The sequence below is a fragment of the Microcaecilia unicolor genome, chromosome 3, assembly GCF_901765095.1.
Source record: "Microcaecilia unicolor chromosome 3, aMicUni1.1, whole genome shotgun sequence".
Classification (NCBI taxonomy): Eukaryota; Metazoa; Chordata; class Amphibia; order Gymnophiona; family Siphonopidae; genus Microcaecilia; species Microcaecilia unicolor.
In genome coordinates this window covers 506,325,933-506,349,262 of record NC_044033.1, presented here as the reverse complement: position 1 = coordinate 506,349,262, position 23,330 = coordinate 506,325,933, and the positions used below count along the sequence as shown (strand labels likewise).

The following is a 23,330-nucleotide window of genomic DNA, read 5'->3' as shown; positions in this document are numbered from 1 at the left end:
AAATTAATTCAATTGGCCTGGCTAGCTTTATTGCCTTTGTCAGGGGCTAATGCTATTTGTAAAGAAGTAGGTAGGGAATTTCCCTCTAGGCGCACACAGAGAGCCGGGGACGATATGCTTGGAGCCAGGGCAGTCAGACAAGCCCTCGCACGTCTGCCTGTAGTAGGGTATGCTGGCTCGCACAAACTGTGTTCTGCAGAGCCAGCAGCTGAACAGGGATAATGGATTAATTTTATAGTGTGTAAATGTGGCTCATTCAGTCTGTCCTTTCTCTCCAGTGAGCATTTTACGTGTGCTGTTCCCCCTCTCCCCTTAAGCTCAAATGGATAGATTCCTCTGTGTTTCTGCCAAGGCAACCTAGCAGTTAGAATCCTCCCAATTCACAGGGTCTCTCTGCCGGGAGGGGGGGGGGGGGGGGCATCCCTTGTGGCCTCAGTGTTTTTTTTATTTTGGCTCCAGAGCTTTATCCAGATGGGGGCGCCCTCTTGGGACCTAATCCTAGCCCTGACCCTTATCCTTTTGGTGGGGGGCTGCAAGGGGATCAGCAGGGGCCCTATTTTGGGATCTTAGTCCTGTAGAATGGATCTGGTTGTTCTGGAGGGTTTGGATTCTTTGGAGGGAGTGGAGGAGGACCTGGATGTCCTCTCGGGCTCCCAGTCCCCCAAGGACTCATGTTCTGAGGATCTCCCTGTCAGGAGGCTGTGGAAGAGCGGGGGCTTTGGCTATACTTAAGCCTCCTGCAGCGTGCGGCTTGGGGTCCTGAAGCATTTTCAGCTCTATAAGGCTCTCATCCGCAGGACGATGATGGAGTGGGAGTCCCTGGATAGTCACCTCAGGATGGCTGGAGCTCTTTATCACTTCTATGCTTTTGCTGAGGTTGAGAAGTGTTGGGTCTTTCCAAAGGTGGATGCCCTAGTTATGATGGTCACAAAGGTAACTGCTGTACCTGTCCAAGGGAGCTCTGCCGTTAGGGAGCTTGATGAAAAGATTGTGGAGAAGCAGCTCCTCCTAGCCTTTTTGGTGGGGGCCCCCACCATTTGGGCTGTTATTTGTGGCGGTTACATAGCTTCATGCTGCATTGGTTCCAGCAGTTACCGGAGTCCCTGGAGATTTCTCACATGAAGCTGGGATGGCCTTTTTGAAAATATCTTTATTGATTCATAGAGACAAATACAATATGACATAGAACATATCAAGCCCTTCCAACACAACAGGTCATCTCACATTTTACAGCTACATGCCAGTGAAAACCTTTGCCTCCATAACTTTTCTATTTCCTTCCCCCCCACCCCATAAACCTCTAAACAAAGCAAACCCCCCCCCTTCCTGTTGTCTGCCCATCATGTTGTCATCCATTTATGCCGTGGAGCCAACTAGTGGAAGCAAAGAGAGTTCCCTACCCCATAAATCATGGTACTGGCGCTGCCCCAAAGAATTTGAAAACGTGAGTGTGGTGAGCACCCAGTTAACCATTTCCCTCATAGTTCCCTGCCAAAGGGCCAGAGAAGAGGGAGAAGGGTCCACCCAAGCCCTCAGGACACATTTCTTTGCCAACAGAATAAATTTGCATTGGGCATCCCCCAACCCCTGCTCCCGATGCGAAGCTGCACACCCCATTAGCACAACTGAATAGTGGTATTCTATTGTACACTGCAAGACATTTTCAATGGTCTCCAGCGCCCCTGTCCAAAGTGCTCCCAAAGATGGGCACTCCATAAAAGAATGTAAAAAAGTACCCACACTGATCTTGCACTTGTTACATATAGCATCCTCCCATAATCCCATTACCTCCCCCTACTCCTTGGTGATGTGCACTCTGTGTAGAATCCTATACTGGATATCCTGCAAAGCAGCATTTGGGGTCACCCGATGGAGACCTTCAAATACCTCAGCCAGCCTCCCTTCCAAAATGTGCTCAACTGTGTCCCTGCTCCATAATTCTGCTAACGTAATCAAATAAGGGGCCTTCTTATTGTCCCTAATCAGTTGATACCACTGGGATAGCCTATTAAGGTCTCAGGGCAATTGCAGAAAAACTTGATCCAATTGTGTAAAACCCACTGGAGCCTGGTACCTACGCTCCACACTTAACATATAGTCTGTCACATGGAGTGAGTATATCGCCTGGACCGATATACTCACATCACCCCTCTCCTCAAATCACTTCACTGACTTCCGATCAGGTACCGCATACAGTTCAAGCTTCTCCTACTAACCTACAAATGCACTCGATCTGCTGCCCCTCCTTACCTCTCTACCCTCATCTCCCCTTACGTTCCTACCCGTAACCTCCGCTCTCAAGACAAATCCCCTCCTTTCAGTACCCTTCTCCACCACCGCCAACTCCAGGCTCCGCCCTTTCTGCCTCGCCTCACCCCATGCTTGGAATAAACTCCCTGAGCCCATACGCCAAGCCCCCTCCCTGCTCATCTTCAAATCCCTACTCAAAGCCCACCTCTTCAATGTCGCCTTTGGCACCTAACCACTTTACCTCTATTCAAGAATTCTAGACTGCCCCAACTTGTCATTTCGTCCGTTAGATTGTAAGCTCCTTTGAGCAGGGACTGTCCTTTTTTGTTAAACTGTACAGCGCTGCGTAACCCTAGTAGCGCTCTAGAAATGTCTAGTAGTAGTAGTAGATAGGGGAAGCTTTAAAATAAATGACATTTTTGTCAAATTAAAAAAAATGACACACATAGGCATTAAAACTTTTGCAAGTAATTTTATAGAGGACTATCTTTATTTGTCATCATGAAGAAAAAAGTAGGCATCTAGCGCTCCAATGAAAACCACAATACAGCACTGGAAATAGCAAAGCAGCTTCTGCAGTAATGACAAATATATTTTGAAAATAACCCCCCCTTCACAGACCCTTGAAAATTCCACCAGCCCCCAACTCCTCTTAGATCTTCTCCCCCCCCCCCCCCCCCCCTTACAAGAGAGAATGCAAATCTACTTTGCTATTGTTTTTGACAAACGGAGATGGCTGCTATAGGGGGACCGGCTTCAACTTTATAGTCATACTGTCTCCTGTGGACCAGATAAGCTTATCCCGTGTCCCCTCATTTATCCTCAAGGAGATAAGAGTTTTCAGTTTTGGCACAGTATAAGACATCACAAGAACAAAATATAAGAAAACCACTGGACTGCATTAGGGGCTTATAGACCATTTAGTTATGTTTAAACAAAAGAGATCTGCATGAAACAAAATATTTATTTTTATTTGGAGTTATAAAAACACTTGCCCCTGAAACATCTTCCAAAACAGAATAATCCATTTGTGTATCTAAAAGGCAAACTTATACAAAACAGATGAAAATGTGATTTCATGTGCCTCAATGAAAGGAGAGTTTAATTCTGCTTCCATTTAATTTCAATATATTCCATCGTCTTTATAAACACCAGACTTCCCAAGGCAGATTACAACCAGTTAAGATGAACCCATCAGGAAACAGAATATTCTCACTGAAATCTGGCCATCTGAATTGTATAGAAGCACACTGAAGAAAAATGAGCACAAACTACAGAATTTATAATTGCTGTTTCTACTAGCTACGATAATTTTTGAAGTTGTTTTAGTGATACTCAATTATGTCTTTTCTCCTCCATCTTGTACTTGTTACAGATGGACCAACAATAAAGAACGACAACGTGGATGCAGCAGCTCACAGTTTTGCTTGCTGTGTTTTGAGTGAATGGCAATGATGGCTGCTCGGGGAGTGGAAACAGAGATTAATCAAATGTCTTCCTTACTTACAGTGGACTAGATAAGCTCACTTCCACTCCAGTCTATTACACCTCCTTGGTTTAACCTCCTTGAAGATTCGCCACGGAAAGAGGGGAATAGAGGATCGCAGCGCTGGGTTATGGTTGGTGATCGCTGCATACTGTAAGCAGCAGCGGCCGTCAAAACGAATACACGCACCAGTCTTAAGGTCGTACTTAGATCCGGAAGATCCCGGGGATCCCGCAGATCTGGCTTTTACACCGTCCCCTCCCAACTAGACTCACATTTATGTCAGTCTCTTGCACTCTGATTATGGAATGCCTCCTTTCGGGGTACAACCATTGTGGTTGGCTTCTCTTATATGCTGGTCCTGTTCAGTCCCTACTGGGATTGCAAGCTCACTTTGTATCAGGAGTAATGAGGAATTGAGTGACTTGCCCAGATCTGCAGGGGTTTGCAGTGAGGGTTTTGGCCCAGTTCCCTTGTTCTCGGGTCGCTGCACTGCCCATTAGACTTCCCCTCTCCTTCCTTTTTACCATGTGTATAACGATTTTTCCTATGTATTCCTAGTGGCAAGCTTGACTAGCAGTGTTCTGTAAATTGAAAGCGTTTTCGCAGTCCCATGTGCATGGTCTCCTCGTGCTCCTCTCATATTTGGCACGTCTTGAAATTTTTGGAGAATGCCACTTAGACACATTTCATACGCTTGCATGTGACACGCTTTAGGCATAAGTATATTGCACTGGGACTAGCCATGGTTAGCACTATTTCCATTACTGATATCTCAGGTTCCCCTTTCCTATGGTTTGGCAATTCTTCTTCCTTCCTGCATGTCTCTAGCTATCACAGACTTTTGGTTCCACCATCTTCATATAAACCAGCCCAGGGCCGTCTCCTATAATGGTTAATTCAGTTAAGTCTCCCTTCTTACTACTCTTTGCTTCCGGTGGTGATTCCAGCTTTACTTTTCTCCACACTGCTGGTGTGGGGAGGACTGAAGCAAACCGCCTGCAAGGTTGTGGGGAGGTTGCCAGATTCTCTCCTGGGTTCTCCTTGTAGTTCATGTCTCAAACCGGAAGCTGTCAGAGTTATTTACACAACCTTCTCACCCTTCAAGCTGTTTGCATAGTGCCTCTGGCAGATAATGGAACAGGGCGCTTCTCTGGTTTCTTCGCTGTTAAAAAAGAGGGTCCTTTGGGCTGGTTTAGTTCTCAAGGTGGAAAGCGGAAGACTCAGGATCTTATGAAATTTCTTATGGAAATTCTTCATTCCATCATAGTCATGGTGCATTCAGTGGACTTTTTCACACCTCTGAGCTTATCTTAAGCCTGTCTTCAAGTCCCAATTTATCCATTTTATAAGCAGTTTCTTCTCCTTCCAGTCTTGCGCAAGCCTTATCCGTCTCCGGTTTTGACTTTGTCTCGCTACAGTTTCTTGACTTTTCGCCGTTCATTATAGTAGTAGCTGCACTTCTCAAGTTTGAGGGTATTTTGTTTCATCTTCATTTGGACGACTGGTTGGGCAGCTCTAGGTCTCTCCAGAAGAGGCTGCAAAGTCCATTTTCAGTTGTCCAGTTTTTCTTCTGTCCCTTGGTTAGATAGTAAACCCTGTTGAGAGACAATTTGGAGCCCTATCAGTACTTCTTTATCTCGGAGTCTCCGATTTTCTTCAAGGCTGGGGGGGTCTCTTCCATAGGACAGTATTGTCTTTCTTCAGGGACAGATTCGCTCTCTCCTGCACAGCCCATTATCTTAGGCAATGGATTATCTTTGTACCTTTAGATTCCATGCTACGTCAGAAGTATTGCCTAGGGCTAGAGCACTCAGGAGCACTCTATCAATGTCCCACTGGTCTCACATTTTTTTGAAACAGAAATTCTCCGACTGTGCTGTCAGTCACCAATTCTGATGGGGGGTGTTCCTTTGCAACCGCCCCAGTGGCTAAAGATGACGCAGAGACCAGTCTGGGGGGCTGCAGAGCTCTCTTCCTCAGGGTCAGTCGCCAGTTCTACGATTTCTCTGTTAGAATTTCGGGCAATTCGTTCCGAGTTTACAGTTTTTTTCCAACATCTGCTAGAGTCCTTTTCTAGGTGAGGGCTCTCATCTATACAGCGACAGTGCCCTATGTCTTTTTTCTGGAGGGATGATGAGTCGTCTTTTTAAACAGGTCACAGCTGTTCTCATGGCCTGGTCACTACAGTACCTTTTGGAACTGTCGATGTCTCATATAGTAGGACAGCTAAGGTTCCTGCAGATTTCTCATTTGTCACAGCCTAGATCCGGGAGAGTGATCCATTGGGGCACGTGAGTTTTAGCAGTTTTCTATCGTTGGGGCTCTCCACCAGCTTGGTACTCATAGCACTAAGTTTGAGTTGCAAGGTTCCTCCTCTCTTCAGTTGCAAGAAGAACAGCAAAGTGGGAGGTCTTAGAGTCTCTTCTTCTAAGTTTATTTCCTCGGTGGCCTCTTCTAAGCGGACTCATTCAATGGATCAATCTTCTCTTGGTCCTCTACTCTAGATAGCATCTGTATGGCCTTCCAAGACTTAGTATATTGCTATTGTGAGCCTTCTGTGGTCTCACTGTTGAAGCTTCTGGAGTCTTCTGGTTTTCTTCTTCAGGGATCACTGTTTTTTCTACTTGGGGCTTGGATTTGTCTTTTGGCTTAGTTCTTGGAGAGCTGCTCTTGTTTCAGAGACATTTTTCTGAAGTCATGCTTAGTAGGCTATCTTCATACTTGGTGAAGTTTTTAAGTCTACATATACCGAAAATTATATTTCTTCTTTGCATTCTTCCGTAGGGCAGTAGCTTTCTTATAAGACTTGCTGCTTCCTTATTTATAGGTGCTTCTGGTCTCTGTGCTCTTATCAGGGGAATTTTGCGAGCCGTCTGGATGTTGTCCATTTCCTTCTGAATGTGAATTTAGTTCGTCCCGCTCGGTCGTTGGGATCTTGATTTGCTTCTCTCAGTTCTTATTGCACCGTCTTTTGGGCCTTTGCAGGCTTGCTCCCTAAAGGATTTGTCGCTCAAGACAATCTTCTTGTGGGCCTTTGTCTATATTACGCATGTTCTGTGTGGCAAGCGTCTTCCTACCGCTTCCTTACTGGGTTTTTTTTTTTTGAGTTAACCGGATTTCATTGGTGGCGTATAGTATTTTGTCAGTCTTGAGGTTTTTTTTTCCTATGGATCGGAAGTCCGACGCCACCTCTGTCAAGACAGTCCTGAGACATTATTTTCAATCCATCATCAAGGTTAGACGATCAGATAGTTAATATTTCTGTTATTCGGAGGGTTCCATGGAGGGTTTGAAGCATCTAAGCCTTCCATTCCTAGGTGGTTTAAAGAAAGGATGTTTTTGACTTACAAGGAGCTAGCTCCGGAAGGACTGAAAGTTCTTTCTACCACAGGGCAGGCAATGTCATGAACACAGCGTTTCTTTTCATTTTGTTTCAGCCGGCCCATACTATTCCTGGCATTCTTTTTCAAAACTTTGTATGTAGGAGGTAAAGTGACGTCAGGGTGTGGTTTTTGGAGCCGCAGCTCTTACAGCTAGATGGTTTCTGTCCCTCCCTTAAATGTACTGCTGTGTTATGTCCCATCAGTCTCATTCTGGGCCGGTCCGGAGGGACACTAAGGAAGGAGAAATTAGATCTTACTTGCTAATTTGCTTTCCTTTAGTCCCTCCAGACTGGCCCAGATCCCCCCCCTTTCCAGTGCTTTAGGGAAGAGCAGCTTTGTCTGTTGACTGTAGTGATGATTTAAAAAAACAAAACAATCAAACAGACCAGCCAATAAAGGCGTTTAACTATAAAGTGTAGGTCTGCAGGTCTGGTCCTGTATTTGCACAGTGGCTGTTTGAGTTCTCTGGGTGCACAGAAGGAGAAAGGGGAAATGGGACTTGATATACCACCTTTCTGAGGTTTTTGCAACTACATTCAAAGCAGTTTATATATATTCAGGTACTTATTGTGTACCAGGGGCAATGGAGGGTTAAGTGACTTGCCCAGAGTCACAAGGAGCTGCAGTGGGAATCGAACTCAGTTCCCCAGGATCAAAAGTCCACTGCACTAACCACTAGGCTACTCTTCCACTCCTTTCTATCCTGCTTTTTAAAGATAGTACTGAATCTCACTCAGACTGGCCAGGGCTCTTATTGGCTTTCACAAGAGTCAGAGTTCTCAGTCTCCACCTGCTGGAAGGTGTGCACAACCATCAGTCACATTCTGGGCTGGTTCAGAGGGACTAAAGGAAAGCAAATTAGCAGGTAAGAACTAATTTCTCCAGTTAGCTGATTTCCATCAGGGAGTTAGCAATTTACCTAAGTAGTCTCAGAAAATTCAGTGGCAAAGGGAAATCTTAAACTCCTATGTACTGTTTCTTGGAGTATAAAAAAAACAACACAGATCATCTTGCTCCTACTTGGGCTAAGACATCCTGCTGCACTGACTTTATGCTATGACCTGGTACTGTATGTGCCTCTGATGGGAGATGACACAGTGTGGCCTTAAAACACAGTATAACAATGTTCTCTCCTAGATGTTGAACCTTGCCTGTGGAGGGAATAGAAATGCAGAAAAAAAATGGTGCTTTGAAAATAAAAGCTAATCATAATTAGGATATATCTTTGTCAAAGAGGCATCTTTTCCTTTATCTCGGAAAATAAAATAGGTCTGTCTGCATAGTGAGAATCCAGCTTTGGATGAATTATATTATGTAGTGAATTACTGTCTTGTCATTAATATTTCATTTGTCTGTAGAACAATATGATGCGTTTGTGAAGTTCACACATGATCAGATTATGCGACGGTACCGTGAACAGCCTGCTAGTTGTAAGTATTTAAATTACTGTAAGTACTAACATAAATAAGAATTAGTGTGTTTTAAAAACAAACATTTAACCCCTCTTCCCCCTGACAGTTTTGCTACTATGCCTTGGTCATGAGAGGTGTGGAGGCCACTGGTCTGTAGTTGGAGATGCCGGTTTTGTCCATTAGTCTTATCAGGATCTGGTGATCAACCATGTCAAAGGCGCTTGACATGTCAAATTGGTGGAGTAGGATTTTCTTGTTTTTGCTGATTTCCCTTTTGAACTTGGCTAATATTTTCAGTTGGATCTTTCTTCCATTTTCTGAAGGATTTTCTTTTAGCTGTAATAGCTTCCTTCTCCTCACTTTTTAACCATGCTGGCTGTCCTTTGGCCTTCCTTCCTCCTTTTTTAATGGAATATAACTGGCCTGGGCTTCCAGGATGGTATTTTTGAACAGCATCCACGCCTGTTGTAAATTTTTGACCTTCGCAGTTGCTCCTCTAAGTTTTTTTTTTTTTCACTGTTCTCATTTTATCATAGTCTCCTCTTTTTGGAAGTTAAATTTTTCCTCCTGTGTTGGCTCCTGTACCAGCTGCTCCATAAAGCAGTCCTTGATTTTGTCAAGGAATTTTACCTCCCTAGCATGCCCTGATGTTACATTTACCCAGTCAATATCGGGTAATTGAAATCACCCATTATTATTGTGTTCCCCAGTTTGTTAGCCTCCCTAATTTCTGATAACACTTCTACATCTGTCTGTTCATCTTGGCCAGATGGATGGTAGTACACTCCTTATCACTATCCTTTTTCCCTTTACATATGGAATTTCAATCCATAGGGATTCCAAGATGTGTTTTTTGTCCTGCAGAATTTTTTGTCTTAATTGATTTAAGGCCCTTCTTAACATACAATGCTGCCCCTCCACCAATTCGATCCACCCTATCACTATGATATAATTTATATCCTGGTATGATAGTGCCCTACTGGCTATCCTCCTTCCACCAGGTCTCGGAGATACCTATTATATCTAATTTTTCATTTAGTGCAATATATTCTAACTCTCCCATCTTATTTCTTAGGTTCCTGGCATTTGCATTTAGACATTTCAAACCATTTATTGTTCCTATGTATATCTTGTTCAGCAGTTGACAGTGATAATTTGCACAAACCCAATCTGCCATACGTTGACCTAATGATTCTTTGTCCAGGGAGACAATGTAATGTTTAACTACATTGCTTGGATATAAGCAAACCTATTTCCCCATTTGGCTCCCCAAGTGCTTGTAGTTTCTCAAATGGGATCACATCACCCTCCAGTCTTAACAAGTGCTTCAAAAGGAATATACTTCGCTGCTCCTGCAAAGCAAAAGTTGGATTGTCTAGTCCTGGTTCAAAGTTTGTTACTTCTTGTGGAAAGCTTTCTCAGAGTCAAAACTGATCCCGCTGGTTACAATATTCCAATGTGGCCAAGATTTTCCTGACACTTATAGCCACCAAACCGCCTTTAACAAATCCGACTTGGGAGTCATGAAGGATTGAAGGTAGGATACGAGCCAAGCGGTTGGCATTTTACCTCATAATTTAGGAGAGAGATAGGGTGGGTGATAGGAGTCTAGAGTAGTGGGATCTCACCCAGGTTTAGGAAGCACAATAATATGTGCCATATTGAGCGATGGGGCAGAGATTCGATATCTACCACTGCATTAAATAAATTCATGAGGAGTGGTACGATTTCACCCAGAATTTTATAAAACTCAGGATGAAAGCCATCAGTACCAGGTGTCTTTAACAAAGAGCTTTGTCCAATGGCCAAAAAATCCTCATCAGCTTATATGAATAAACTTAGGAGGTCCCTATCTGGCAGGGCAGCATAAAGCCGTTGATTGTGAGTATGGAAAATATGGCATATAGCCTCATCCGTAGTAGTGCAGGCACTCCTGTCGTCTCGCTGAGTCAAAAACTTTGACTGCCCCCTTTAACCTTAAGTGAGACAACAACCAACCCGCTTTTTTGCCATGTCGATATAACATATATCTATAGTATGCTTGCACTTAAGAGCTTGTTAGTGAAGAAGTGTATTCAGTGTCACTTGAAGATCCAGAACTTGTTTATGCTCTGTAGTATATGTGTGACCAAATCGCTGATGTGCCATCCGAAGCTGTTGCTTCAACCGCAGGATCTCCCGATCTTAAATCTTTTCGATAAAATGCGAATAACTAAGAATTTTCTCTCATAGTACCGCCTTCACAGCCTTCCAGTACACTACAGGATCCATTGTGTGATCCGTATTGTGGATTTTATACTCTGTCCAGCATCTACAAGGCCGATAATGGAAAGCAGGGCCTTTATATAGTTCTAAGGGAAATACTTGGCGCCTACCCCAGTTGACAGTGAACCTCAGGGTCCACTCCATCCGCACCCATGCATGATCAGAAATAACATAGGGCCTTATATCTGCCTTGACCACAGATCCAAATAATTGTCTTGAAATCAGCAGGTAATCTATACGGGCCTGTGTGGAGTGTGTTCGGGATAGGTGAGTATAATCCCTCTCCTGAGGATGGAGCACTTGCCAGACATCTATTAAATCCAGTATTCAGCTCATATTGGGCAAGCCCTTGCTACTATGGAAATTGATATGGGCCGCAGAAATAGATTTGTCAATGGTTGGGTCCCAAACAGAGTTAATGTCACCACCTATCACTAATGGTTTAGTGTGAGGATGCAAAAGAAGATTAGTCACCATCTGGTAAAACTTGCAGTCATATTGGTTGGGGGCATAGATATTACCAGATATGAGTTCCTGATGATTTGCTAATGCCCACAAAGAAAGTACCTGCCAGATGGGTCAACTGAATGTGATGTGTTTCTTGTAAAAGGGTGATATAATTTTGTGGCATTGTAAGATTTTTGTTGGTTTGGTATGGGAGTTGATCCCCCCCCTTACATTCCAAATTACTATTTTCACTATGTTGAGGTATCGTAGTGGGCATAGATGTAATCTAATCCAGTATCTATGTTCCGAGAGGGTCGTCCCAGCCAGCGGCCTCCCTTGGACAGTCTACTCCACGCAACACCAAAAGAACATTGCTCGTTCACCAAATTTCTTCATTTAACCCAATAAAGGTACATAAAGAAATGAATCCAGACCGCATCAAACCCTGTTGTCTTCCCTCACCCAGCCAGTTCCCATACCCACAGTCCTGAGTTCCTATCATAGGAATCATCATGTTTTAACACCCCCTCCCCCCCATTTTATATCCCTGCATAGCAATGACAAAACATAAAAAAGGAAAGACATGAAACCCCTCTACAGCACAGCACTTAGGCAGGAGAACAAAAAAAAGGGGAACTCGCTCCTTATAAGCAGTGCAAGCCCTAGCAAAATAAAAACAACATTTCTATATGATGATCAACGACTTAACAGTCAGAAAGTTGTTGGCCAAACAGTGGGCCTATCCCATTAGGTCCACCAAATGTACTTCCAAGGAAATAACTCCACGGGTCCCAGACTGACAGAATCCATAAGAGAAGTTATAAGCCAACAGTGACTCCAACCAGTGGTCCCACTGGTGATTGTGCAGGTGAGGAAGAAAGGAGGAACCAATGCAGCTGACAGAGAGCTGAAGGGATGGCTTCTAGAGTAGTTATCTGGTTAAAAGCAGAGCAGGAGGTGGAGAGGGGATTAAATTTCAGGGTGGAGAGAGCTGGAAGAGGTCAAAGCCTAGAGAGAGAGGGAGGGAGCTGGGGGAGGGGGGTTGCCAAGCCATCAAAAATGCCTCCGAGGAGAGGTGGTGAAGAGTGAGAATGAATACAGTGAGACACAGGCTGGGGTTCGGGTGGCCAGTGAGAGAGCCAGCATGAGTAGTAGGGGTCAATACTGGCGTAGGGTAGGAGTGGAGGGAGATGGTTAGGGAGAATTCACTGGGGAGAGAACTGGAGGTGGGATTAAGTATAGTTGGAGCTAGGTTGAGGATCAGGGTATAAAGATGGGGGGGGGGGGTTGAGATAATACTGAGGGCTAGTGGGGAGGAAAGAGCTACGGAGTCAAATCTGAGTCGGGGGAGAGAGGAGAGGTCAATGCTGGGGTGGCCAAACCTGCAGAAGGGAAAGAGATGGAGGGAGAGAGAGGCTCCTTTTTGTGGGGAGGGGGCTGAGTCCTTATGATGTAATCTTACAGTAGTCCTGGGAAAATTCTGCACAAAATCATTCAAAAGTAGCAGTTTTGGAAATTATGTCCTGTATTGTATGTTAAATTAAATATCACAAAAAACAATGATTGTGCTTTGATCTTTTGACAAGCAAAACACAGAATTTTGCAGAATTTTAAAAATATTGTATGCAGAAATGTGATTTTTTTTTGTGTGTGTGTCTGAATTTCTCCAGGATGTGTGCATTTCTAAGATTCTGGGAGGTTGAACTATATGCACTTGAAATATTTGAAATAGATCACAGTTCTGGAAAACCTGATTAAGACAAAAGTGGTAGTGGGTATAAGTAGGTGGCTCACTTGAAATTCACCACTTCAGAGGGTCCTTTAACCATTATTTTCATACTAGTAAAGAAAAGCCCGTTTCTCAAAAAAAAATGAAACGGGCGCTAGCAAGGCTATCTTGTAATAGCGATTATGTTTTTAAGGCTCTCGTCGAAGCGATTTCTCTTTCCCTTGCCCTCCCATGTCCTGCCCTCCTCCTCTGCCCTGCCCTCCCATCCATGTTGCCCTGCCCGTCCCTCCCCTCAATTCCCTGCGATTCTTTCCTCCCCTCCATGTCCAGCGATTGTCCTGTGCCCTGCCCTCCCATCCGTGTCCTGCGATTCTGCCCTCTCCAGCGATTCTCCTCTGCCCTGCTCTCCCATCAGTGTCCTGCGATTCTCTCCTCTCCTCCCATCCCATCTATGTCCATCGATTCTTCTCTGCCCTGCCCTCCCCTCACCTCGATGTCCCGCGATTCTGTCCTCCCCTCCATGTCCTGCGATTGTCCTGTGCCCTGCCCTCCCATCCAGCATTCCCTCAGGCAGGTTGGGCTCGCGCCCCCTCCCCTCCAGCGTTCCATTGCCTTCACTTGCTTGCGTTCGTAACATTCTGACGTCAGCTCGCCTCCAGCGTTTCCTTCCCTGTCACTGTTCCGCCCTCCTCTGACGTCATTTCGTCTTTACGCGAGGACGGGACAGTGAGAGGGAAGGGAACGCTGGAGGCTTGCTGACGTCAGGATGTTAAGAAGCCAGCCAGCCAGCCATAGAACGTTGAGGTACAAATTATATAGTAGATGATGCATGATGCTTTGTTTATATGAGGATTGTTAATACTTTTACTATAAGTTGTGAAAAGTTATGATGAGTAGATTTTTAAGATTGACATTGAAAAGCAACAGACACTTATGCAGGGTATTTCGGTAGATGTTGCATTCTTAACTGCATTATAAGATTTGAGACCCATAGATTTGAAACCCATAGCTTTTCTGCATTCATCACAAATTGCACCGATAAAGCAGGTAAGTTATTTCTTAATTCTGCTGTAGCATTTAAATTAGTTTGAGCCAACTCTCTCTCAAGGCACGGAATTCTGTAATTATTAGTTCACTTGAGCCTGTATCAGTTTTGTCAGTTCTGTTTCAACTGTTTAAATACTGTATGCACCACAAATATCAACTCTCCTTTAGAAGTGTTTGCAGTCATATCAATAATTCTGCAGATTCTCCTTAGCCAAACTGTCAAAATATTTAAGAGGCTGTAAATAATTGAAAACCTAAAACAGCCAGTGAGAGCTGTCCTTGGGCATCCATCCTGCTCAGGTCATGTGACCATCCCAAGTAGAACCTCTTAAAACTACTATTTTTTTTTTTTTTATTACGAAGTCAAAAGTATTCTTAACAAGTTGGCCCATAGAATCTAGTATGTTTACAAGTAGTACTGCATTGTGAATATGTACATAACTTGTAATCTGTCTAGATCTGAGGGTACAATGGAACAAATATAAAAAATATATTAATTTAAATTTGTGAGTTTATACTGAAACAAGGCCCCTTCCCCTAAATTCATATTGAAGCACTGAGGAAAGCCAGAAACCATGTCTAACTCTGCATTCACACCAGAGTGATCCTTCCTTTACTTTTACCTAAGGCAAAGAAAAAACAGAATCCACATCTTCATCTCAGCATAGCAAACACAAGTAGAGGCAGCGGGGTTCCCGTGTGGACGGAAACGGTCCCTGCAGGGTTCCTGTGAAAGTGTACGCTGCACTTGCGCCAGCCTCTCACCTACCAAGTTCTTCGAGTTCTGTCTCCTCCTTTTTGATTTAACAGCACAGATGCAGTTTTGAACTTTGGATGTAATATTGCAGCTGTCATACCGGGGTACAAATTATATCGTAGTGATAGGGTGAATCGGATTGGTGGAGGGGTAGCATTGTATATTAACGAGAGCCTTGAATCAAATAGATTGAAAATTCTGCAGGAAACAAAACACTCCTTGGAATCACTGTGGATTGAAATTCCATGTGCAAAGGGGAAAAGGATAGTGATAGGAGTGTACTACCGTCCGCCTGGCCAGGACGAACAGACGGATGCGGAAATGTTAAAGGAAATCAGGGACGCAAACAAACTGGGCAACAATAATAATGGGGGATTTCAATTACCCGCATATAGACTGGGTTAATGTAACATCTGTACACGCAAGGGACATAAGATTTCTTGATGAAATCAAGGACAGCTTCATGGAACAGCTAGTTCAGGAGCCGACAAGAGAAGGAAAAATACTAGACTTAGTCCTTAGTGGTGCTCATGATCTAGTGCAGGGGGTAACGATACGAGGGCCGCTTGATAACAGTGATCATAATATGATCGGTTTTGATATTGGCATTGAAGGAAGTGAAACTAGGAAATCAAGTACGCTAGCGTTTAACTATAGAAAAGGTGATTACGACAAAATGAGAAAAATGGTGAAAAAAAGACTGAAAGGAGCAGCTCGCAGAGTAAAAAACTTGCATCAGGCGTGGATGCTGTTTAAAAACACCATCCTGGAGGTTCAGGACAAATATATTCCACGTATTAGAAAAAAGGGAAAAAAGACTAAACGTCAGCCGGCGTGGCTAAACAGTAAGATAAAGGAAATCATTAGAGCCAAAAAACAATCCTTCAGAAAGTGGAGAAGAGAACCAACTGAAAGTAACAGGATAGATCATAAGGAATGCCAAGCCAAATGCAAAGCGGAGATAAGGAGGGCAAAAAAGGACTTTGAGAAGAAATTAGCGTTGGAAGCAAAAATACATAGTAAAAATTTTTTTAGATACATTAAAAGCAGGAAACCGGCCAAAGAGTCGGTTGGGCCGCTGGACGAAAATGGTGTTAAAGGGGGCGATCAAGGAGGACAAAGCCGTAGCGGAGAAATTAAATGAATTCTTTGCTTCGGTCTTCACCGAGGAGGATTTGGGGGGGACACCGGTGCCGGAAAGAATATTTGAAGCGGGGGAGTCGGAGAAACTAAACAAATTCTCTGTAACCTTGGAGGATGTAATGGGTCAGTTCAGCAAGCTGAAGAGTAGTAAATCACCGGGACCTGATGGTATTCATCCCAGAGTATTAATAGAACTAAAAAATGAACTTGCGGAGCTACTGTTAGAAATATGCAATCTGTCCCTAAAATCGAGTGTAATACCGGAAGACTGGAGGGTAGCCAATGTTACTCCGATTTTTAAGAAGGGTTCCAGAGGAGATCCGGGAAATTATAGACCGGTGAGTCTGACGTCGGTGCCGGGCAAGATGGTGGAGGCTATTATTAAGAATAAAATTGCAGAGCATATACAAAAACATGGACTGATGAGACAAAGTCAGCACGGATTTAGTGAAGGGAAGTCTTGCCTCACCAATCTAATGCATTTTTTTGAGGGGGTAAGCAAACATGTGGACAATGGGGAGCCGGTTGATATTGTATATCTGGATTTTCAGAAGGCGTTTGACAAAGTGCCGCACGAAAGACTCCTGAAGAAATTGCAGAGTCATGGAATCGGAGGTAGGGTATTATTATGGATTAAGAACTGGTTGAAAGATAGGAAGCAGAGAGTAGGATTGCGTGGCCAGTATTCTCAGTGGAGGAGGGTAGTTAGTGGGGTCCCGCAGGGGTCTGTGCTGGGTCCGTTGCTTTTTAATGTATTTATAAATGACCTAGAGATGGGAATAACTAGTGAGGTAATTAAATTCGCCGATGACACAAAATTATTCAGGGTCGTCAAGTCGCAGGAGGAATGTGAACGATTACAGGAGGACCTTGCGAGACTGGGAGAATGGGCGTGCAAGTGGCAGATGAAGTTCAATGTTGACAAGTGCAAAGTGATGCATGTGGGTAAGAGGAACCCGAATTATAGCTACGTCTTGCAAGGTTCCGCGTTAGGAGTTACGGATCAAGAAAGGGATCTGGGTGTCGTTGTCGATGATACGCTGAAACCTTCTGCTCAGTGTGCTGCTGCGGCTAGGAAAGCGAATAGAATGTTGGGTGTTATTAGGAAGGGTATGGAGTCCAGGTGTGCGGATGTTATAATGCCGTTGTATCGCTCCATGGTGCGACCGCACCTGGAGTATTGTGTTCAGTACTGGTCTCCGTATCTCAAAAAGATATAGTAGAATTGGAAAAGGTACAGCGAAGGGCGACGAAAATGATAGTGGGGATGGGACGACTTTCCTACGAAGAGAGGCTGAGAAGGCTAGGGCTTTTCAGCTTGGAGAAGAGACGGCTGAGGGGAGATATGATAGAAGTGTATAAAATAATGAGTGGAATGGATCGGGTGGATGTGAAGCGACTGTTCACGCTATCCAAAAATACTAGGACTAGAGGGCATGAGTTGAAGCTACAGTGTGGTAAATTTAAAACGAATCGGAGAAAATTTTTCTTCACCCAACGTGTAATTAGACTCTGGAATTCGTTGCCGGAGAACGTGGTACGGGCGGTTAGCTTGACGGAGTTTAAAAAGGGGTTAGATAGATTCCTAAAGGACAAGTCCATAGACCGCTATTAAATGGACTTGGAAAAATTCCGCATTTTTAGGTATAACTTGTCTGGAATGTTTTTACGTTTGGGGAGCGTGCCAGGTGCCCTTGACCTGGATTGGCCACTGTCGGTGACAGGATGCTGGGCTAGATGGACCTTTGGTCTTTCCCAGTATGGCACTACTTATGTACTTATGTACTAATAAGTTCCTTATCCATTAACTGCTCTTCAAAGCGCTTCTGTATAGCACTTAGTAATCCTCTTACTAATGGCTGACAAGTCTGAAGTGTGTCGTTTTTCTCAAATGCTTGTAGTTTCTCTGTCAAATACCAGACTGGATATAAAGTAGGCCATGAATGCTTTAGTTTCACAATGAAAAATGCCTAAAGCTTGCATCAAGGGTTTCAATTCAGAGAAGCAGTCTGTGATTAAACATTATTTCTGTACAATGAAACTTGGCAACATCAGTTTGCAGACTGATTTCATGGCGTTACTTCCTTTTTCTGCAATTAGATGATTAAGTCGTTCCAGTGAGTCTGGTTAGGAGTAACAAAATGGAGGCCAAATGATTGTTCAGTAACCTCAGCAGACATCGCACTTAGTGGCTGGCTTTTTAAGTTATGGCTGGGTTGTTCATGAAAAAATATGACTGGCATGGGAATAAAAGGCACCAAGACAGGGTTTTACTACTTCCTGAAGAATTCTGTTGGAGTTGGGAGAGAGGAGCTTTTGAGAATATGCCAAACAAGCTTTCTTTTTGCAACTGGTGACAGTAGAAAGCATCTTAAAATAGAACCCACTGTACCTTAGAAAAAAGCTTGACCACTGCGGGTATAGAGGGTGGGGAGTTCTTGTAATATGGAATGAATAGGGACCGATATGGGTCCAGTAGGAGAGTCCACAGCCTTTAAGATAGGCTCACAATCTTTTCTATTCAATGAAGCTGTTTCAGTAGTCAAAGTAAGATCTTTGAGAATGGTCTGAATAAATTTATTGTTCACATCTTCTGAAGAGGTATCTGCTTTAGAGATATAACGGTCAGAGTTCTGATAGATGATACAGGAGCTTCTTCCTCCAAATGCTTGGCTGGCGACTTTGGATCTCAAGGATGCTATGCTTATATCCCAATATATCGCAGCCTCTGGAAGTACCTTTGTTTTACTTTCGACAACCAGCATTTTCAGTACAAGGTCCTGCCATTCGGACTTTCGTCCACACCTAGGGCGTTCACCAAATGCCTGGAGCATTTGTCTTTCCTTACTTAGATGACTGGCTTATTGCTGGAAGCTCCAAAGCGGATCTGTTGCATCATCTTCATCTAACCATTTTTGCTCTTCAACGATTGGGATTCATCATCAGCATAGAAAAATCAGTTCTCTCTCCTTCTCAAACAATTCTGTTCATCAGAGCAGTCTTAGCCTCAGCACAAGCTCGAGCATTTTTACGTTCTGCCTATGCTCAAGCAATTCATCAGCTAGATTCACAACTCCTGCCAGCATGAACATGTACAGCAAGAACGCTTCTTCATCTTTTAGGCCACGCATCAGCAACAACAGCAGCTATCACTTGTCACATATTTGAAGATGAGACCCATTCAGTGGTGTCTCAAATAACAGTGGGACCAGTTCAGACAGAACCTATGACACACCATCATTTCCTCCCAACTCAAAACAGCTCTTCTTTGGTGGCTTCACCCACCCAGTCTCTCTCAAGGAGCTCCATTCAAACCTCTTGCTCCTGATATCATATTTAAAACAGCTACCTCTCCCATATGTTGGGGAGCTCATCTACCAAACCATGCCACTCAAGGAACTTGATGTATTACAGAACAAATGCTTCACATCAATGTCCTGGAACTTTGTCCAGTCTTCTGTGCAATGAAAGCCTTCCAACAACTTCGGGGAAAACCATCCGTCTTTGTACAGACAATATGGTAGCAATGTTTTACCTAAACAAACAGGCACAGGATCCCTCACTCTTTGCCTCAAGACTTGCCGCATCTTCAATTCTCTCCTCTCCATTAACTCATGGCTCATAGCATCATACATTCCAGGCATTCAGAACACCTTAGCTGACAAACTCAGCAGTCCTTCATCCTCACGAATGGTCTCGGTCTCTCATAGCAATCCAAAAAATATTTCATACTCTGAGTACTCCTGTCATAGATTTCTTCATGAAACACAGCAACAAGAAGTGTCTCCTTTTCTCTTCTTCTTCAGAATTCCATTGCACCACAAACTGTCCAACGATGCACTCATGATATAATGGACAGCTCATTTTTTCTATGCATCCCCTCCAATTCCACTAATCTCGAAAGTCATTCAAAAAACAATACAAGATATGACAAATCTCATATTAGTTGCTCTGAATTGACCCCGCCAGGCATGATACACTTGGCTCCACAAACTGGCGATAGACAAACCTCTACATTTGGGTTCTTATTCTCACCTTCTTGCACAACAAGATGGACAACTTTTACATCCCAATGTCGGCAGATTAGCTCTCACAGCATGGAGGCTCCAGGTTTGTCACCTGTAACCTTTCTTCCACATATACAGAACATTCTCTCAGCAGCTCATAAACCCTCCACTAGAAAATCATATTCTTCAAAGTGGAAGCAGTTTGCCACCCACTGTGCTTCAAATCATTTTGATTCATTTTGCATCTCATACAAGTGTTACTCGACTATTTATTGCATCTATCAGACTCTGGCCTTAAATATATATCTCTCAGGGTTCACCTGGCAGCAATTTCCTTCTACCAGAAAGACCAGCAGGGGAAGTCTTCTTTTTTTTTTTTTGTCCCATCCTACAGTCTGTCGTTTCCTCAAAGGACTACTTTACCTCAGACCCTCCCCGACAGACCCTTCCTCCTTCATGGGATCTTAATTTGGTCTGGTCTTAGCTGTTGCAGCCTCCATTCAAACTCCTGGCATCTGCCTCCCTACAATTTCTTTCATGGAAGACATTTTTTCTAGTGGCCATCACTTCTGCTCAAAGAATTGGTGAACTTCAGGCCTTAGTCCACTACCGTTCTTATCTTTGCTTCTTCCCTTTACAGGCTGTATTCTATACCCACCCAAATTTCTCCCTAAAGTTGTGACTGCATTTCATCTTAGGACATTGTACTTCCAGTATTTTCCCAAAGCCTCACTCTCAACCAGCGGAAAAGCAGCTACATACCTTAGATTGCAAAAGAGCATTACTTTATCTGGACAGAACAAACTCTCAGAAAATCATCATAGCTTTTCCTTTCCTATCAATCTTGTTTTCTCAGTTTATCTGCATTCAAAACAACTTTATCTTTGTAAGTAGCTGACTGTTACCTTTTGTTACAATCAAGTTGTCTTGGACCTCACTCTGTATATGTATTCCTATTTCCACTGTACGCTTTCATGGTATATCTCTGCTAGATATTTGCAAAACTGCAACATGGTCCACGCTTCATACTTTCACTCAACATTGTTGCATTGATACTGCTGTAAGGAACGATGCAAGCTTTGGGCAAGCCATTCTTTAGTCCTTATTCTCCTAAAACCACCCTTCTGACTTTTTCCAGGTTGCCCCTACTCTGTTTATACTACTGCAGCCCTCAGCTTGGGAGTCACCATGTGAGTCTGCTTTATCCTTAGTCACGGAGAAAGCATAGTTTCTCACCTGTAGCAGGTGTTCTCATAATGCATACACACTCCCCACCCTCTGATCCCCCCAATCAACTTTTCATTACAGACAGTTTCAAGACTGTCCAGCTTCTCTATTAGAAGGATCCAGTTCAACTGCCTAATTCCTACTTTTGCCTTGGGAGCTATTTATTGAAGGCTGCTGACATCGGCGAGGCAAGAAGGCACCCGATTGACCTGATTTGGCTGAATTCTTATACTATCAAGCTAGAGGAGCAATCCGAACAAGCAGCTCACAGAGACCACAACCATGTGTGTCTGCATTATCCTGAGTCCCATGGAGAACACCTGCTATAGGTGAACAACTATGCTTTCCCTCTTGTCATAAAGGAAAAGGGCTGGTGCATAAAAAGAAAGTTTTGATTGTTTAATACCCCTTTTTTTGTAATGTGGAGTAACTTGGCCAACATATTGTGCTGCTCTCTGGGCACTGAAAATCAGGATGTTTTAAGGGGGGACGGGAAAGGGAAATGGGACTTGATATACCGCCTTTCTGAGGTTTTTGCAACTACATTCAAAGCAGTTTACATATATTCAGGTACTTATTTTGTACCAGGGGCAATGGAGGGTTAAGTGACTTGCCCACAGTCACAAGGAGCTGCAGTGGGAATCAAACTCAGTTCCCCAGGATCAAAGTCCACTGCACTAACCACTAGGCTACTCCTCCACTAGCAATATACCATGTAGAAGCCTGCCCTTGCAGATCACTAATGCAGTCGCGCAAGCTTCTGTTTCTGTGAGTCTGACGTCCTGCACATACGTGCAGGACGTCAGACTCTCACAGAAACAGAAGCTTGTGCAGCTGCATTGCTGATCTGCAAGGGCAGGCTTCTACATTGAATGTTGATAGTGAAATAGCAACATTCCATGTAGAATCTCAATAATAGCAACATTCCATCTAGAATCTCAAATAGTAGCAACATTCCATGTAGAATCTCCACATTCCATTTAGAATCTCAAATAGGGAAATGGGACTTGATATACCGCCTTTCTAAGGTTTTTGCAACTACATTCAAAGGCTACTCCTCCACTCTTAAATGCTTTAAGAGCAGTTTAAAAAAAAATTCCTACCATTGGTGGATTCTGCTTCGGAGCTTCAGTGACGTCTGAAGAGCTGCAACTTTCATTCACCAATAAAATACAATCTGTTAATGTTTTAGCTTTAGTGGCATTTGTTTTGAGGCTCGCTGACACAGCTATGTTCTCTTTGCATTGGCAGCTGCTGAGAAGTGCCAAGTTTGTAATATTTCTCCATGAATGTGTGTGAAAGATTTGAATACAGTGCCACCCTTTGTGGAGCTAGGGTATACATATGATGGGTTGGGCTACCAGAGAATTGTGCCTGTTGCATAATTGAGGAACCAGAACTGCAGCCTAGCTTTACTTTTGGTCTTAATATATTATGGAATATTTTTTCCTCAAAAATCATCTTGGACAACGCCTTGCCTCAATAGTAATAGCACTTTTTGGTGTAAACTGAAATGCATTTTTACACTAATTGTATTTTTTTTCCTTTTCTCCTCAGATGTCTCATGAATCATATTTTCTGCATTTTGGAGTGACTTTCTCTGTCGCAAGATATCTCACTTAAGACTTGTGACAAATACCATAATATCTCCTGTGACTACAGGTTCTTTTAAGCTTTCGTCAATGACAATCACTCTTTTGCAGCAACTGGTTTTGGCGTTCTCCCTGATTTCTTTACCATCTGGATTTGGACCTACTGCTACCTATATTAATATATACCGGTGGCCTCGTTTGCTCTGTCATTGAAATTTGGCAACTTCTGTTAATGTATAAACAAGAAAAGGATTAAAGCTGGTCTTCTAGAACTTGCCCTTCACTGGTGCTGTAAATAAAATTGTAGAATTGCACACAATTTATTTCTGACTGACGTTAATATGATTTCATAATTGCACTGCAACACACCTTTAACCATGTTCATTTAGGTTACAACGTAACACAGGATACTTTGAAGCAAATAGCCCAGGGTACTGCCTGTGACGAGTAAAGGAGGGTAGTTCTGTATTCCAGGACTTTTGGCATTAAGGATGGGTTTATGATTTATTTGTCTCTTTTGTAACTTTTATTTATTCTGCCTGTGTTTAACAAATGTTTGATTTTTAAAAAAACGTTTTATTA

At 43.4% G+C, this 23,330-nt stretch overlaps 1 protein-coding gene across 1 annotated transcript in view; it reads left to right on the top strand.

Moving 5' to 3' along the window:
• The window catches only part of LOC115467282 (akirin-2-like), a 43,437-nt gene extending 20,370 nt beyond the window's left edge, over window positions 1-23,067 (top strand). The window contains exons 4-5 of the mRNA XM_030199109.1: window positions 8,481-8,552; window positions 22,714-23,067. Of these exons, the coding sequence (XP_030054969.1) occupies window positions 8,481-8,552; window positions 22,714-22,724 (83 nt within the window). The 3' untranslated portion in view covers window positions 22,725-23,067. The remainder of the gene's footprint in view (window positions 1-8,480; window positions 8,553-22,713) is intronic.
• The last annotated feature ends 263 nt before the right edge of the window (window positions 23,068-23,330 follow it).